The sequence below is a fragment of the Anomaloglossus baeobatrachus genome, chromosome 1, assembly GCF_048569485.1.
Source record: "Anomaloglossus baeobatrachus isolate aAnoBae1 chromosome 1, aAnoBae1.hap1, whole genome shotgun sequence".
Taxonomy (NCBI): Eukaryota; Metazoa; Chordata; class Amphibia; order Anura; family Aromobatidae; genus Anomaloglossus; species Anomaloglossus baeobatrachus.
The window spans coordinates 391,193,077-391,212,071 of NC_134353.1; the positions used below are offsets into that span (position 1 = coordinate 391,193,077).

Sequence of the window (18,995 nt, forward strand, 5' to 3'; positions counted from 1 at the left end):
CTAATGGACTGCTGGGAAAAAAGTGCTGTAAATCGATAACCTCCATACTCTCCTGGGTAACGTTTTATTTTGCCAGAGACCCATTTAGCAAAAAAAAAAATGCTCTTTCTGCTCACTGTCCTCTATATAGCTATAAGACAATTAGCTGAGGCAGGAACTCATAGCCTCCCTGCAGAGTAAAGCTCGGTTAAAGGGAACCAATCACCAGGAATTTCCTACATAACCTAAAACGAGTGCTATACTGGTATTATCAGGCTGATTCTATACATACCTGTAGTGGTCAGCTCGGATGTTTGGGTTTTGAAATCTAAAGCCAGCTTCACACGATGCGATTTTGCAAACGATATCGTATACGATTTGCAACGCCCCCATCGTATGTGCGGCACGTTCAACTTGTTGAACGTGCCGCACAAACGATTAACCCCCGTCACACGTACTTACCTTTCATACGACCTCGATGTGGGCGGCGAACGTCCACTTCCTGGAGTGGGAGGGACGTTTGGCGTCACATCGACGTCACGTGACAGCCGGCCAATAGAAGCGGAGGGGCGGAGCTGAGCGGGCCCTAAACATCCCGCCCACCTCCTTCCTTACGCATTGTGGGCCGGGAGCCGCAGGAGGCAGGTGAGATCTGTTCATCGTTCCCGGGGTGTCACACACTGCGATGTGCGCTACCCCGGGTACGATGAACAATCTGACGTTCAATTCGTCAGGAATGAACGACGTGCATGCGATGAACGGTTTTTCGTTCAATCGCAACTGCACGTCGCTGTCACATGCTAAAACATACCTTACGATGCCGGATGTGCGTCACTTACGAAGTGACCCCGCCGACACATCGTAAGATATCTTGTAGCGTGTAAAGCAGGCTTAAGAAAGTAAAGTTTATAAAATTGGCAGCTGCTTGAGTGACAGCAGCTGAGGATCAGATAATATCTGGGGGGTATTCAGAGTTATCCCCTCCCCTGTTAGAATTAGCATAAGTAATTGATTTACTTTGCCTTGCAGAACCTGTGCAGGTCATACCCATGTGGCCAGAAGGGGCGGGGCCTCAGCCAACAAAGCCGATACCAGAAAACAACATGTTTCTCTTGTTTGAGGCCTCGCCCCTTCTGGTCACATGGGTATGACCTCACCACAGATCCTGCAAGGCAAAGTAAATCAATTATATACCTATGCTAATTCTAACAGGGGGAGAGGATAACTATGCATACACCCCCAGATATCTGCACCTCAGCTGCTGTCACTCAAGAAGCTGCCGATTTTATAAACTTGATTACTGTAACGAAAGCCATGCCCAAGAGAGTTGGGCAGTACTTTGAAATAATCAGTGTACCCAGTAGTCACTTGACTGCGGTCCCATATCACATGGTGCAAAGATCGCTAATGCACTTGGATGTGGTCATGCGACTGCTGTCATGGTGCTTGAATGACTTGGCCTGGATTGGTCAGCATTCGCGCATGTGCAATCCTGGTTACAAGGATGATAAATCGATGAGTGGTACACACAGGCATGCGCAGTTCAACTTCAGGAAGGCTGCACATGCACAGTAGATATGCATTCCATTAAAATTGGACGTTTTTGATTTATTTCAGCATTTATGGTCATTATTAGATGTATGTTATGGTCAACTCTCTCATATTGTATATTGTTTTGTATTTCTATTACACCATATACGCTAAAAGGGGCATTTCTGTCCACTGATTGGTGGGATTCTGAGGGTTATGCTATATAGACCTAGTCTGTTGCTTATTTGTCTACTTGACAAAGACATCGCTTTTTCTGTATATGGCAGAATAAATCTTGCTTTGATCAACTATCACCTGTATAGGACGCTGTCATTCCTACAATTCTCAAAAAGTCGCGAGACGAACAAATATTTGCCCGGCTTATTACATTTTAGAACTCTAATTTTGCTGTAAAATAAGTCAGCCAAGTTCCAGATAAGATGCATGTCGCATGCAACTTGCACTGAAATCTATAGCAAGTGTTGATTGCACCTAGCGAGACAAAGTGCAACACATCTGGAAACACAATAGGACATTACATGCAATGTCACATTGCAACAAGTGTCACATAGCCGTAGCCTTAATTTCACTTATGGGTATATCCATACACCCCTGCCAACTCAAGAACCATAGCTATGAAGAGTCCCATGTGAATGGAGCGTTAGTGGATCATGAGCACCACCACCGCTCCATTCATTCTTTAATGAAACCGCCAAAGACGGCTGAGCATTTTTTTGTTTTTGTGAGACTTCCACAATTTATGTTTTGCCGTTTAAACACGATGTAAAGAATTTTTAAATTACAAAGTTTAGATTTTGTTCCCTTTACGTCGCAGAGTGTGAATCTGGCCTAAAGCCGGCAGAGAATCGAGGAGAGCAGTCCTATTGATGAGCCTCTGCACTACATAGAGCCAAAAAGTATAGAAGTCTAATTGACCGAGATCACAGTGGTAAGGTTTGGTAAGAGAAGTTTCTAACATGCTGTATATAAGAGCCCAGGCCACTGTGTAGAATGTAAAAATCACTTTAGAATACTCACCTAAACCAGTCGCTGCGGTGGATGTGGCTCAAATGGGCGTCTTCGTCCTCCGGTGCCGGCGCCTCCTCTTTCGGCCATTTCCGTCCTCCTTCTGAAGCCTGTGTGCATGACGTGTCCTACATCATACACACTCGCCAGTCCCACTACAATATTTTGATCTGCCCTGCTCAGGACCTGAATGCTGGCGAGTGTGGATGACGTCGGACGCGTCATGCACCGCGGCTTCAGAAGGACGACGGAGATGGCCGAAAGAGGAGGGGCCGGCACCAGAGAACGAAGACGCCCATTCCACCGCAGCGACCGGTTTAGGTAAGTATCATAAAGTGTTTTTTATGTTCTACACAGCGATCTGGGCTCTTATATACAGCATGTTAGAATGCAGTATATAAGAGCCCACTGGTAGTGGCCGCAGCTTATAGACCCCAAATCTGGTGACAGGTTCCTTTTAAGAAAGGTAGTAACCTGTGACATTCCATCTTAAGCACTAGCATAACAGTCTACCCTAAGAGAGGCCGTTTGGCAATTGCTCCTAACCTCAGTAAGTGACTGGTGCAATCTCAATTCATTACAATGGGACACATGCGAAACATGCAGGCATCTCGAAAGATAAGCTACTCATAAAAAGTTAGGGATATCTGGGCTTACGGGTGAAATTTCAGAAGGATCCTAAAATGCACTCTAACTTTTCAGGTTAATTTAATGTGACCTTCTCTAAACCTTTGGATGCACATGTCAAACTGTTCAATGTTTCAGTACTTTTTATACATCTTGCTGCTCTCTAACCCTTAGTGACGCAGCCAATTTTGTCCTTAATGACCAGGCCAAATTTTGCAATTCTGACCAGTCACTTTATGATATAAAGAATATATAGACAATGCTTTTTCATATCATACTGTACTTCATTATTAGTGGTAAATTAAGGACGACATTTGTTGTGTTTGCGGAAAAACAATGGAAATTTGACAAAATTGTTCAATATTTTGTAATTTTCATATTTTTTTTCCAGTTTTATGCCCCTTTAACCAGAGAGAGTCATGTAACAAAATAGTTAATAAATAACATTTCCCACGTCTACTTAACATCAGCACAATTTTTTTTTTTTTGCCATGAGATTAGAAGGGTTAAAAACTATCAGCAATTTAATTTTTCCATTTTTTTTTTTTTTTTAGGGACATCACATCACATTTGAAGTGATTAGGAGGCCTAGGTGACAGAAAATACCCCAAAGTGACACCACTCTACAAACTGCACCCCTCAAAGTGCTCAAAACCACATCCAAAAAGTTTATTAACCCTTCAGGTGCTTCACAGGAATGAATGCAAAGAATGTAGAAATAAATACATTTACATTTTAATGTTGCTCTAGCTCCAATTTATTCACTTTTAAAAGAAATAGCAAGACAAACTGGACCCCAAAATTTGTTACCCAGTTTCTCCTGAGTGCACAGATACCCCACATGTGGGGTCGGAAACCTCTGTTTGGACAAATGGGAGGGTTCGGAAGGGAAGGAGCACCATTTGAATTTTGGAACATAAATTTGGCAGAAATAGATTGCGGGCATCATGCTGCATTTGCAGGGCCCCTAAAAGGAACCTAAGCACCGGAAATCCCCCACAAGTGACCCCATTTTGGAGACTAGACCCCTCAAGGCTTCTGTCTAGAGTTACAGTGAACATTTTGAACCCACAGGTGCTTCACAGAATTTGATAACATTAGGCCGTCATATTGAAAATTCTTTTTTTCCTTCACAAAAATGATGTTTTAGCCCCAAATGTTTCCTTTTACAAGAGTTAATGCCAAAAAGTGAACCCCATGGTTTGTTACCCACTTTCTAATGTGCGCGGTAGGAGCAATTTTGGGAAGTTAATTTGGCTGAAATAGATCGCATGTACAGGTCCCCTAAAGGTACCAAAACATTAGAAACCTCCAACAAGTGACTATTTTGGAAACTAGACCCATCAAGGAATATCTGTAGGTATGTGTTGAGCATTTTGAACCCATAGATGCTTCACAGAACTTTTTAAAATGTGGATATGAAAATGATGATTACGTTTTTTCTGCTAAAATATATTTTTATCCCAAAATTTGTAATTTTAACAATGAATAATAGAAAAAAAACCGACCAGACAATTTGTTACCCAATTTCTTGCCGAACATAGTGATACACCATACATGGTCAAAAACTAAATGTATGGGCACAGGGCAGGGCTCGGAAAGCGAAGGTGCTATTTGATTTTTGTAACGGTAATTTGGACGTGTTGCATGTTGGTTCCCTGAGGAGCCAAAAAAGCACAAATTTGGTAAACTAACCCTATAATGAATTAATCTATTGGTGTGGGGAGTATATTTCACCCACAAATTGCACAGAATTTTATTAGATTGGGCCATAAAAACGAAAATCAAAAGGTTTTTTCCGATAAAATTTTACTTCAGCCTCAAAATTTTAATTTACACAAATGGTAACAGAAGAAAATGGACAGAACATTTGTTATGCAATTTTTACCGAACATGGCAGTACCTAACATGTGGCTATTTGAGTACATGGGTGGGGATCAGATGGGAAGGAGCGCAGCATTGTATTTAGAGTGCAGATTCCGGTTGAACAGATTGTGGCCTCCATTAGCTGACCCCCTGAAGTGACAGATAAGCAGAAACCCCCACAAGTGACCACATATTGTAAACGTCACTGCATAAGGAATTCATCTAGCGGTGTAGTGAGTATTTTGATCCCACAGGTGCCTCACAGAAATGTATAACATTCAGATATCGAAATATAACATTTTAGTGATAACTATTTTTTATGAGCAGCAAATTTGTCAGTTACACAAGGGTTAAAAGATGAAAATGGACCCCACAATTTATTTCTCCAGAATGCAATGATGCGCTATATGCCATCAGAAAGTACTGTTTGGCCACAGGACAGGGCTGGGCAGGAAGGAGCGCTATTTGGTTAGAATAGTTTGCAGTCAACATTTGCAGAGCCCCTAAGGTGCCAGAACAGCAGAAATGCCCCAAAAGTGACTCCATTGTTAAAATTGCACCTCTCAAATAATTTCTGTGGCTGCAGTGATTATTTTGTAGCATCCATGCCACACCATCTGTAGAATTACAAATACGCCAGTTTAGTGCCCATATATTGTGCCCCCATATATTGTAGCGCCCCTATACATTGTGCCCAGTTTGTGCTTCTGGAGACGCGCATCCTGTAAATTGTTAACTGCATTCTCCCCACTACAATAATGCCACACACATGGCCACTTACTGCGGTTTAGGCACAGAAGGAGGGGAGCATATAGATTTGGTAGCGCAGACCTCACCGGATTTTATTGGGGGAGGTTCAGCCATATCACTTTTACAGAGTCTTTGTTTTACCAGTAATGTGGAACCCCCTTATATTTCCATTAACAGATGACGAACCTGAACGGGGCTTGTTTTGTGTGGGATAAGTTAGGGGTTTTACTGGTAACATTTTGGGGTACAGAACATTTTTTTGATCACTTCCAGTATAAGGCTGGAATCAGATTCTTGTGTCCTGTCCTGAGCACTTATGTCGGGGTTTCCATATAAATCCCCCAAAAATGTAATTCACACAACCCCCCCTCCCACCTCCGATGGAACCACTCACTATAAGGAGGCAGATGGAGATACTTTGCATTCTGTTTGGCGTGTTAGTTTCATTTTTTGGTGAAGAGGGCCGTATAAGAGCTTAGTTTTTGGAGATTTTTTGGTATCATTTTTGGGATTGTTTTTATCACTTTTTATTCAGATGAAGAATTAATAAACTCTAACAATTCACTTTTTTTTTTGCACAGGTCACTGTGGTAAAAGTGATCAGACAGATTTATTCTTCGGGTCCGTACGGTTACAGCGATACCGTATTTATATCGCTTTTTTTACACTTTGCTACTTTTACACACTAAAATCTATATTTTACAAAAACTAAATTTGTTTTTATATCATCATATTCTGAGAGTTGTAACTTTATTCTTTTTTCTGAATGATCCATATTAACGTTTGTTTTTTGCGGAATGCTTTGGCATTTTTATTTCTCCAATTTTTTTTTACATATGACTTTTTGATTGTTTTCTATTTACTTTTTTGTGTGCCAATATAATGAAAAAATGCCATTTTTTGTGTGTTTTTTAAATTTACTTTTTTATGGTAATTGCCATACAGAATAAATAAGATGACTTTTTTTTTTTTATATACATTGGGTCGTTCCGGACATGGCGATACCAATTATGTAAATTTCAATATCCTTCTAAATGCAAAGCTAGCCTCACGAGAATTAGGATAGGGTGACCAATAAAATGTAAAAACAATATAGCTTATTGAATAATTTCAGAGGTTGAAAATAATATGTGAAACAACAGTAGAAAAAAAAAAAACAAAAAAAAGGGTTTTCCTAGATTGGGTATAACATGTATACATTTTTCTGAGACTGCCCAGGACACAAATAGCCCAAATCTCATAATCTGACGTTTCTGCAATAGGCTGAATGGCCAAATTCTAGAGTGTATAGTATATCATGGAATGGCAGAATATGATGAGATGCTATAGAAATATTTAGTAAACATACCTGGGAATCAGACAGATAGTCTCGCATCCCTATGGCCCTGACTCATGTTTTGTCGTCAGTCACTTCCCTCCCCCCAAGGAGTAGCCATGTAAAAGGTATTAATTGAATTGCATTGAAAGATCTACATGTGCATATAAATAGTTTCTATTGTGAAATCTGGCTGACAGATTCTGTTTAAAGGGACTGTCAGTACAGAATGACAGTTCAAACAGTGCAAGTGCTCGGTGCATCATAGCGAGGCTGACCATGTAAACTGAATCTTGCCAGGTATTTGCTACGTCATCTGGCAGCAGCATAATGTTAGGAAAGAGACCCACCGATTCCAACAATATATCAGTTTAATTGGTGCGGCAGTTGTAACACAGAGTTCTTCGATTTAGCATGAAGTAGAGCTCATAAAGCTGACCCCACCCACACCAGGCTGTCTATGTACATTGTCTATTGACAGTGAGCTGCTAATCAGAGGAGGGGGCATGGTTGGTCCAGCAGTCACAGAAGCTGTAGTCCCACAATGTTAATTCAGCTGATAAAACAATCATGGTTTTGAAACAGCAGCACACATCCTAATAATTGAGACATCCCTGAAATCAGTGTTGCAGTCCCTACCTCATGCTGACTTCAGAATACATAGCAAAAACCTGATGACAGATTCCCTTAAAGGTGCTTTTGGTGACTTTAATATATGCTCTGTGCTTACAACCGCTTTGCTCTTTTCTATTAAGCTTGTAAGTAGTGCTTTAAAAGCAGGGCAGGATTGCTGGAGGGCACAGTTACCTCCTAATCCTGGCCAGCTTCTGTGCAGGGCTTACATGCTAGACATCAACTATCTGTAAATATCCTAAAGTGAAGATGGGAATAACCCTTTAAAATCAGGGCTGTGGAGTCGGTAAGCCAAACCTTCGACTCAGACTCCTCAATTTCTCTTGCACCGGCCCCGACTCCGGCTCCTACATATATTGCTTATAGTTAGGTGAAAAATTTATTGTAGTACATGAACATGTATATGGGAACATCAGACATTTAATAATTTTTATGATGCAATAATCAAGATATTTGGATAGAACATAAAATATATTTATTGGATACAACTTTAGAACACAAAAAACTAATAAATTGTAAATATGTAATACACTATGTAATATACAGTAGATTACATATATATCTTGTGTGTATATATTACATATTGTATTACATATTTACAATTTATGGTTTTTTGTGTTCTAAAGTTGTATCCAATAAATATATTTTATGTTCTATCCAAATATCTTGATTATTGTATCATAAAAATAATTAAATGTCTGATGTTCACATTGTACTACGGTAAATTTTTCACTTAAATATAAGCATTATACTAAATATTATTTAGTAAAATATTCAGCACATTCTGCATTGCACTACTGTCCCCAATTTATTATATATTTTAGGAGTCGGAGTCGGTGCATTTTATACCAACTCCGACTCCACGACTCCGACTCCACAGCCCTGCTTTAAATATACAAATATTTTTTGCAAATATGGGCTTTCTGGTGTAAATACTATGTGATCCTAATGTTAAGTGCACTGAGAAAAGAATGCAGATATAAAGATTGAATACTACATATTTAAGGTGGATCTGTCATCAGATATTATACTTTAGTATGTGTAGATCTCTCAGACCTGGTGTCTGTACTTTATTAAAATCCATAAGAAAACAAAAATCAAAATTTGATCAAAAATAGGGTTTACTAAGAACCCTATGTTTATTTATATGCATTATGCTTTTAATCAGTTACAGCAGGGTATATGTTCATATTCTCTTTTTTTTTTATAAATCCATAGTAAAACAGCTGTAAAATATAGATATTAAAATGAGGACTTTACTCCAGCTAGACATTACTGTTCAACCATATCCAATTCCACACACAACTAAAAGTATATGAATTTGCTATATATGTAAAATCTTATGAAAACTTTCATTTTACGTTGAAGGGAGTCGGTCAGCAGGTTCTTGCTATGTAATCTGAGGCCACGTTAGAAGGTGGTTAATACATAGGATTCAATGATATGTCATTTATCATGCTGTGTTATTCTTTCCTTGAACTGATGTGCGAGATTGCTAGACTTACTCCATGCCCTTGTGCTTAGCAGATCACGGTGTACAGCAGTGATTGCTCACCAACGACACGCATGTCAGAGGTGACAACACCGAGCCATTTTTTCTGACACACGCGGCAGGGGCAGGCGGCCGCATCCTGATCTACAAGACAAGCTGCGGCTGCCGGTGATTTAACTTGAGCTGTATGTGCGGCCCTAAGCTGCTCCGAAATGACCAGCAGGGGGGCCGCACGTGCAGCGCTAGTTAAATCACCAGTGGCTGCGGCTTTACTTGTCATATAGATCGGGATGTGGCCGCCGGTGATTTAACTACTGTGTTCTTTACCTTTAAATCAGGGTAAGTCTGAGTAAGGCATGCTTACGTACCCTGCAGTACGTAACACCTCTATTTAACCCTCCGGAACAGAGGATGAAGAAAGGCGCCACTGTAGGCGGGCGCCAGGCAGCATTACATTGCACCAGTGTGGCTACTGCAGTAAGGCCACACATCAGCACATTTCTAGAGCGCAGCTGTTGCCAGGTTGGCCATCATTGGTCTATAGACTATGTACATACACAGTTTTGGTGTTGGTGGGGGCAGCTTTTTCAGCTCTGCTGCATGCTAACTCTAAAAGCCCTGATCGCGTCTCAAAAGCAGCAGCCAGTAAAGTGACACATTGTTGGATTCAGGGTCTCCTTAGCTACATTATGCTGCTCTCCGAGGTAGCAAAAACCCTTTAAATTGTTTAAAGTATAGATTTGTTTGTAACTTTCACCCAATGGGAGCCTAAGAAATGAAAAAAAAAATAATTCCTGGACAATCCCTGTAAATTTGCATCTTCTATACTCTGCATCCTAAAATATATGGTTCAGTCCATATATAATTGCACAAACATTTCTAGATCTACTTTTGTAATGCGGTTGTACCAGACATGATTTGTTTTGTTTTTAGAAACAGCGCTATGTTTGGTCAAGGGCTGTGACTGGTATTAAAACTGAGCTGCAATGCCAGACACAGCCAATTAAGGCTGCTTTCACACATCATTTTTTTTGCATCAGGCACAATCCGGCTCAAAAACCTATGCAACGGATGCGGCGAACAAAACGGATCCGTTGCACAAGTTTTTCCATGCGGCCCGTCCGTTTGACGGATGCGGTTTGATACTGAGCATGCACAGTTCAAAAAAACGCATCCAGCCTCCATAGACTTGCATTGTAAATCGCGCCGCATTGCGCCGGATCCGGAGCAATGCGTTTTTTTCGCCACACAAAAAAACGTGCCAGGCAACGTTCCATCTGGCTGCCACATGGGCTAAATATGCCGCATCCTGCAAAAAACGGACGCAACGCAAGGCCATGCAGCACAATACGGCGCTAATGCAAGTCTATGCGGAAAAAACGCAACCGGCAGAAAACAAAAACGGTTGCGTTTTTTCTGCAAAGCGCCGTATTGTGCCGCTCAGCAAAAACCGGATGTGTGAAAGCAGCCTAACAAGTCAGACAATTTTTGGAATCCTTCCAATGGCTACACTCAATAGTGAGACCACTAGCTCTGAGATGCACCTATGCTCCAATGTTTCACCTTGCACAAAAATGTTGACGTTTAGTCCAAAGCCACATGGCATGAAAATCAGAGCTAGTGGAATGCGATAAAACATCGCATTCCACTCGGATTGATATTACTCAATGTGTCAGCACACGAGTGATTATTTTCTCAGCCCTAATTGGACTGAGGAAACAATCGCAGCATGCTATGGGTGCAATGCGATCCATGTTTCTCTCGCACCCATTCAAGTCTATGGGGCGAGAGAAAGATCGCACTGCACTCACATTACACCGGTGTACCGCAAGTGCAGGGCTAGAATGGCAATAGCCGGCAACAGAGGAGAGAGGGAGATAAATCCCTCCCTCCGCAGTGCCGGCCACCCCTCCTCAGCACTGGCCCGCCCCTCCTCAGCTGTGGTCCAATCGCATGATTGGACCTCAGTCGCAGTGACACTCACATGACTCTTGGCTCCTGCTGTGCTGCCAGCGTGAGCCGAGTGTCATGCGAGGATCGCAGTAGTCCCCCGTGTGGCCCCGGCCTTAAAAGACAAATTTAGAGCTGCAATTTTTTTTAAATAATGCTAAAAAACTTCAAAGTAAAAGGAATAATAATCACAAAGCTCCTGTTATTCATAGTGGGTGGATGAAGTATAAAGCTGTCTAAGAACTTACTTTAGCAAAGCAAGAAAAGCGGCAGGTTCAACATCTGGCAATTCAATTTCTGTTGATGTTGTAGCCATGCCACCATTAAACATGGCATCAAAGACTGCACTTCCAACTGCCAAAACAAACCTAAGAAATACAAAACATGCAGATTAATACACATCCAAGAGATATTTGCATGTTAAAAGCTATTAAAGGGAATGTGTCACCAAGTTTGGGGTTTTTTTTCTTACCGATCTGAGAGCAGCATAAAAGCAGAAGCAGAGACCCAAATTCTACAAATGTGTCACTTACTTGGCTCCTCACTGTAGTTTGGATAAAATAACTGTTTAATCTGCAGCAGATCTAGCAATTCCAAATGCTTTATACTGTGCATAGACAGAAAGCTGCCAATCACTGGTGTGGGCAGGGTTATGCAGCGCTTCTGAATACATAGGACTACATGGCACCAGGTTTAATGGCCCACTAGTGATAAAAATCACGGTTTTGTGAAAAGATTTTATCAAAACTACAGCAGGCATCCCAGTAAGTGATCCATCACTGGATTCAGGGTCTCTGTCTGTACATTATGCTAATTTCCAATTAGGTGGCAAAAGCCTGGTGATAGATTCTCATTAAACAGCTGCACGGCACACAGCCACACAAATGCAAAGGTTTACATACCATGGGGAGAACAATACCAGTATTTGTGAATTAGGAACTATGCAAGGTACTATCTTGAGAAAAGACAAAAGGCTGTTGTGAATTTCTCACTGCCAAAATGTACACTACTTTTATATTGATGACCCCATTTTTTTTTTTTAGATATGTTAATCAGATCAAATCGGTGAAGCTCCGACAAGTCAGCTGTTTTTTGTGGCGGCAGCAGCCAGATGTTAGCAGTTACTGAGCTGAACACTACAGCTCCTTCAATTGTGTGGAGGCCACTGCAAATCTGGCTTTACTCATATAAAAAGGAATGGATGTGCAGTCCAGGCACACCTGTGTGCTAATACATCCGGATGCTGGCGGGCCTGAGCACAGCTGATCGGTGGCTGCAACAGGTGTTAGGTCATTAATATCAGATCAATGAGGTTCCATCTAAAAGATGGGTCATCAATAGGAAAGTAGTAGAGCAACACTAAGCACCCCTCCAGCAACTTGTTTCAATTTCAACACTGGAGTGGTACTTAAATGTATGTCCCCTGCCCCTGTATTATACTCACCTGCCGCCATCTTCATCTTGTTCCAGTGCCGTGCTAATTGGTCTCCAGCGATCTGTGACCTGCTGGTAGATCCAAGGTTTAATGCAGTGCGCTGGATGTCACAAATCAATGTAACTATGAGAGCCTCGTTCTGGAGTTCAGAGTTACATTGAGCTTGTGATGTAACTGCTGACTTCCAGTCGTCAGAAGTTATGAGCACAAGATGGCGTAGCAGGACAGGAGCGGCACTGAAAGAGGATAAAGACGGCAGCAGGTGAATGTAGTACCGGGGACAGGGGGCTTACATTTAATGAGTGCCACTCCAGCACTGAAAAAAAACAAACAAAAAAAACCCCAAAATAACACCTTGAAGTGGTTCTTTAAGATCCACATCCACTGTCCTTTATGGCACTGCGCCCAAAGGTCACATTTGCACAATATTTACAACCTTTTTAGATTTCTGCAAAAATGGCTACAGTAGACTTGGGCTCTAATCTCCCTAAACAGGGAGCCGGCACTGGCAGTGTGAGAGCGGCGGACGCTGGTAACGAAGGTAAATATCGGGTAACCAAGGGAAGGGCTTCTTGGTTACCCGATGTTTACCGTGGTTACCAGCGTCCGCAGAAGCCGGCTGCCTGCACACGTAGCAGAGTACACATCGGGTAATTAACCCGATGTGTACTGTGGCTAGGTGTGCAGGGAGCCAGCGCTAAGCGGTGTGCGCTGGTAACCAAGGTAAATATCGGGTTGGTTACCTGATATTTACCTTAGTTACCAAGCGCAGCATCGCTTCCACGTGTAGCGACGCTCCAGCGATCCCTGCCAGGTCAGGTTGCTGGTGAGATCGCTGGAGCGTCGCTTAGTGTGACATCTCACCAGCGACCTCCTAGCAACTTACCAGCGATCCCTATCAGGTTGTATCGTTGTTGGGATCGCTGGTAAGTTGTTTAGTGTGACTGGGCCTTAAGTACACCAGGGACAACATTGTAGACCTGCACAAGGCTGGAATGGGCTTCAGGACAATAGGAAAGCAGCTTGGTGAGAAGGCAACAATTGCTAGCACAATTATTACATAATGGAAAAAACACAAGATGATTGTCAATTTTGTTTGTTCTGGGGATCAATGCAAGATCTCACCTCGTGGGGTAAGGATGATACATAGGATGATCTGGTCAATGATCTGAAGACAGCTGGGACCACAGCCTCAAAGATTACAGTTAGTAACACACTACGCCGGCATGGATTAAAATCCTGCAGGACACACAAGGTCCCCCTGCTCATGCCAGCACATGTCCAGGCCCGTATGAAGTGCGACAATGACAATTAGGATGATCCAGAGGATGCATGGGAGAAGGTAATGTGGTAAGATGAGACCAAATAGAACTTTTTGGTTTCAACCCTACTTGCGGTGTTTGGAGACAGAAGGAGGAGTACAAACTCAAGAACACCGTCCCATCCGTGAAGCATGGAGGTGGAAACATCATACTTAGGGGGCAATTATTTGCAAAGTTGACAGGACAACTGAGTAGTATTGGAAGGGAGGATTGATGGGGTCATGTATCTTGTGATTTTGGTCAACAACCTCCTTCCCTCAGTAAGAGCATTGAAGATGGGTCGTGGCTGGGTCTTCCATCATAATGATCCAAAACACACAGCTAGCGCAACTAAGGAGTGGCTCCGTAAGAAGCATTTCAAAGGTCCTGGAGTGGCCTAGCCAGTCATTAGACCTGAACCAAATTAAAAAAAGTGAAATCTTTGAAGGTAGCTGAAACTCAATTTTGCCCATTGACTGTGTTCCTGGCATTGCACTTATCCTTCTTCCAAACACGGTGAGTGCAGTTGATCCCAAAAAGTTCTATTTTGGTCTCATCTGGCCATATGACCTTCTCCCACAACACCTCTAGATCATTGAGATGCTCATTGGTGAACTTCAAACAGGCCTGCAAATGTGCTGGTGTGAGCAGAGAGACCTGCAGGATATTTATCTATGCCTGCATAGTGTTACTAATGGAAATCTTTGAGACTGTGGTCTCAGCTCTCTTCAGGTCAATGACCAGGTCCTCTTCTGTAGTTCTGGGCTGATTCCTGACCTTTCTCAGAATCAGCCTTACCCCAAGATGTGAGATCTTGCCTGGAGTCTCACTTGAGTAGGATTGTCATCTTGCGTTTCTTCCATTTTCTAATAATTGCTCCAACAGTTATTGCCTTCTCATCAAGCTGCTTGCCTTGCCCATTGTACTTTAGCCCATCCCAGCCCATTTTACAAATCACACTACTCAATGAGTTCATCTAGGAGTGCAGTGAGCATATGAACACCACAGGTGTATCACAAAATATTTAGTCCCTTATTACAAATTTTCACAAGGTGAATAGGTTTAAAAAAAAAAAAAAAAAAAGTGTTACACAATTTTTCATGAATGTGGCAATAACCCACGTGACTGTACATTACCGTTTGGCCACACAACATGACGGAACGAAAGGAGCGCCATTTGACCTTTGGGGCACAAATTTTCGTAAAACAGCTTGCTGACTGCATTTGCAGAGCCCTTAAGTGCCAAAAAAGAAGAAACCCCCTCAAGTGATCACATTTTGGAAATTACACCCCTCTGGGAATTCATCTATGGGAGTAGTGATGATTTTGTCTCTAGAAAAACAGCTGTGAAGTCAAAAGCAGTGAACATTACAGAATTAAAAAATAAGCCCTTGCAGTGCACAGTAAACTGTAGTGCCTGTACAGTGTGCCCAGCTCGTACTTCCGGAGACACACCACACAAATTAAGTGGGCTTCCTTACTAGAATAATGCCAAAAAACATGTGGATCTTAACTGTGATTTAGGCACATTGTGGTGCTCCGAAATGAAGGAGAGCATTTGGATTTGGTAGTGCAGATTTTCCAGATTTCTTTTTAAATGTTGGTTGAGTTTTTAATGCTATTAGTGACAATTTGGGAACAGAACATTTTGGATTCGTTCACATTTATCTTGTGCTCTATGTTGAGCACTTACATTAGGGTTTCCATGTACATCTCCAAAATACATGATTCAGGTGAAACCCCAGACAGATCCATTCACTATAAATGAGGCAACAGAATTCCTCTGGACTCAGTTTGGCCTTTGTTCAGTGGTGACCTTTTTTAAAAGGTCCACAAAGCTGTTGTTGACTGCACTTTTCTGCATGCCTAAAAAGATACATAAAAAGAGATATATTGCCGGATCACAGGACACACAAAACTTCAAAGTGACTCCCTGTGGCTCATTACAGTGAATTCTCCATTGGTAATTTTTGCCTGAATCACATTAAGAGAGATTTAGACGTAAATCAGCATAGAGTGCAGCATAAATGTGAGCTGAGCCTTACGGATGTTCTTTGGGAGGTAGAATAAACAAATCAACAGTGGTTGAGGAACTGGCTTTTGTTTTTTTATGCCATTAACCTTGTGGTAAAAGTGGTAAGGTGGCTTAAGGGTATGCGCGCACGTTGCGTTCTGCCGTGAAAAATACTCCGCAGCGTTTTGGCACTGCATGTGCGTTTCAAAACGCAGCCGAAAAGCTGCGTTTTGGAAGTATTTTGAATGCAGAATGGATGCAGAATTCATGTGTTCTGGATGCTTGCTCTGTCATAGACAGAGTAGGAAAAGCATCCAAAACGCACAAAAGAAGTGACATGTTGCTTTTTAGAACGCAGCGATTCGGCCACAAATTTCAGCATGCAAATCGCTGCGTTTTAAAACGCAACGTGCGCATGGAATTTCCACATGTTACATAGACATTGCTGGGGACGCAGAACGCATGCATTTACGCTGCAGTGCAAAGCGCTGTGTAAACGCACGCAAAACACACACGTGCGCACATGGCCTTATTCCTAAAGTCAGTAGGATTAGAGATAAAAAGAAACCTTCATGAATCTGTTAAGTTTGTCTACTATCACACTAAAAAATGCTTTTTGACATCTAATTTTGAAGGCTATAGTTTTTTTTTATTTATTTATAGTGCCTTGCGTAAGTATTTGGCCCCCTTGAGTTTTTTTGCAGCATCTAGGAGGGTAAACAGCCAGGGCTGGCTCTGGCACCAGTTCTGGCAGTGATAGGCAGAGCTCAGTTATCACTTAAACCAAGCTCCTGGTGGCAACTGTACGGGCACAGCTTATGTACGTCAGGTGTTGGGAACCCTTTCCTGACCATGACATTTAGGTATGTCAAACGTCGTTAAAGGGGTTTATCTAACAGCTGATACCATAAAAAAGCAAGAATTACTGATTTGAAAGAAAAAAAAAATGGAATAAAAACGAGTCAAAACGTTTCATGTACCCGAACACGTGAATAGAAGCTACAATTCAAACCTCAAAAGATAAAGCCTGCTTTACACCTTACAATTAAGCATACGATATCGTATGCAATCGTAACCGCCCCCATCGTATGTGCGGCACGTTCAATCTGTTGAACGTGCTGCACAAACGATTAACCCCTGTCACACGTACTTACCCGTCCATACGACCTCGATGTGGGCGGCGAACGTCCACTTCCTGGAGTGGGAGGGACGTTTGGCGTCACTGCGACGTCACGCGGCAGCTGGCCAATAGAAGCGGAGGGGCGGAGCTGAGCGGGACGTAAACATCCCGCCCACCTCCTTCCTTCCGCATTGTGGGCCGGGAGCCGCAGGACGCTGGTAAGATCTGTTCATCGTTCCTGGGGTGTCACACACTGCGATGTGTACTATCCCGGGTACGATGAACAATCTGACGTTCAATTCTAGAGAAATGAACGATGTGCGTGCGATGAACGTTTTACCATTCAATCGCATGTAGCTGTTACATGCTACAATATACCTTACGATGCCGGATGTGTGTCACTTACGACGTGACCCCGCCGACACTTCGTAAGATACATTGCAGCGTGTAAAGCTGGCTTTAGCCCTCATTGTTAGAATAGTCAGTCCATAGAGTATGGTGACATTTTATTTTTTAAAAATGGATGTCCACTATTTGGACGATCCTGTTTTAAATGCTGTAGTCCCTTGTGTAAAACAAATAACACTTACCTCCACACCAGTACCTTTCCAGTAATTTTGGAGTGGTGTCCCTCAATGCTTGTGACATTGGCTATAATATTCACAAAAAAAATAAAAATCAGCCAGTCGCTGATAGGTACCAGCACCTCGCTTGTACATCAGTTTCTTAGAAAAGAAGACTGGATCCCATTAGTGGACGCTCATTGTTTTGTCATGTGAGCACGGGAAAGCAGGCTTCAGCATTGCTGGAATGGTGTAAGTGGAAGATAAGAACCTACGTTTGTTTTTATTACACTGAGAAATACAGCATTTATAAAGATGTTGTCCAAGTAGTGGACAGCCCCTTTAAGTGTGCAAACATAGTAAAACAATTCAAACCATATACATTTGATTTAAATAATAGTCCTGGCCTGCATGAGTTAATATGTCACTTATTCCACAGGGTCCACGCTACTATAAAATACACCTTAACTGGAAAACTTCAAATTCTCATTTTGTAACAAAACTGTATGTTAGTTTCTTGCAGACCGTTGCGGGGGTCAAAATGCTCACTAAACCTTACTAAATGCCTTGAGAGGTGTAGTTTCCAAAAACGAGTCATTTTTATCTTCATTATTTCACTTTAAAGATTCCACGATTGTGAGCCAATTCTTTGTAAATCCCCAAATTAAGTCTTAATTGTGAACACTGCGGAGCACTGTCATTTGTGAAACGAAGGGAATTTTGTTTACTTACCGTAAATTCCTTTTCTTCTAGCTCCTATTGGGAGACCCAGACAATTGGGTGTATAGCTACTGCCTCCGGAGGCCACACAAAGTATTACACTTTAAAAAGTGTAACCCCTCCCCTCTGCCTATACACCCTCCCGTGCATCACGGGCCCATCAGTTTTGGTGCCAAAGCAGGAAGGAGGAAACTTATAAATTGGTCTAAGGTAAATTCAATGCGAAGGATGTTCGGAGAACTGAAACCATGAACCAAAAGAACAATTCAACATGAACAACATGTGTACACAAAAGAACAAACAGCCCGAAGGGAACAGGGGCAGGTGCTGGGTCTCCCAATAGGAGCTAGAAGAAAAGGAATTTACGGTAAGTAAACAAAATTCCCTTCTTCTTTGTCGCTCCATTGGGAGACCCAGACAAATGGGACGTCCAAAAGCAGTCCCTGGGTGGGTAAAAGAATACCTCGATAAAAAGAGCCGAAACAACGGCCCCCTCTTACAGGTGGGCAACTGCCGCCTGAAGGACTCGCCTACCTAGGCTGGCATCTGCCGAAGCATAGGCATGCACCTGATAGTGTTTCGTGAAAGTGTGCAGACTCTACCAGGTAGCCGCCTGACACACCTGCTGAGCCGTAGCCTGGTGCCGCAATGCCCAGGACGCACCCACGGCTCCGG

General features: G+C 42.3%; 1 protein-coding gene across 2 annotated transcripts in view; it reads right to left on the reverse strand.

Moving 5' to 3' along the window:
- The window catches only part of LOC142315539 (BTB/POZ domain-containing protein 2-like), a 148,540-nt gene that overhangs the window by 98,480 nt on the left and 31,065 nt on the right, over positions 1–18,995 (reverse strand). Inside the window, exon 2 of one of the 2 annotated variants that reach the window (XM_075352555.1) lies at positions 11,417–11,536. The exons of the other annotated variant lie outside the window; for it this stretch is intronic. Coding sequence (XP_075208670.1) covers positions 11,417–11,536 — 120 coding nt within the window. The remainder of the gene's footprint in view (positions 1–11,416; positions 11,537–18,995) is intronic. 2 annotated transcript variants of the gene reach the window in all.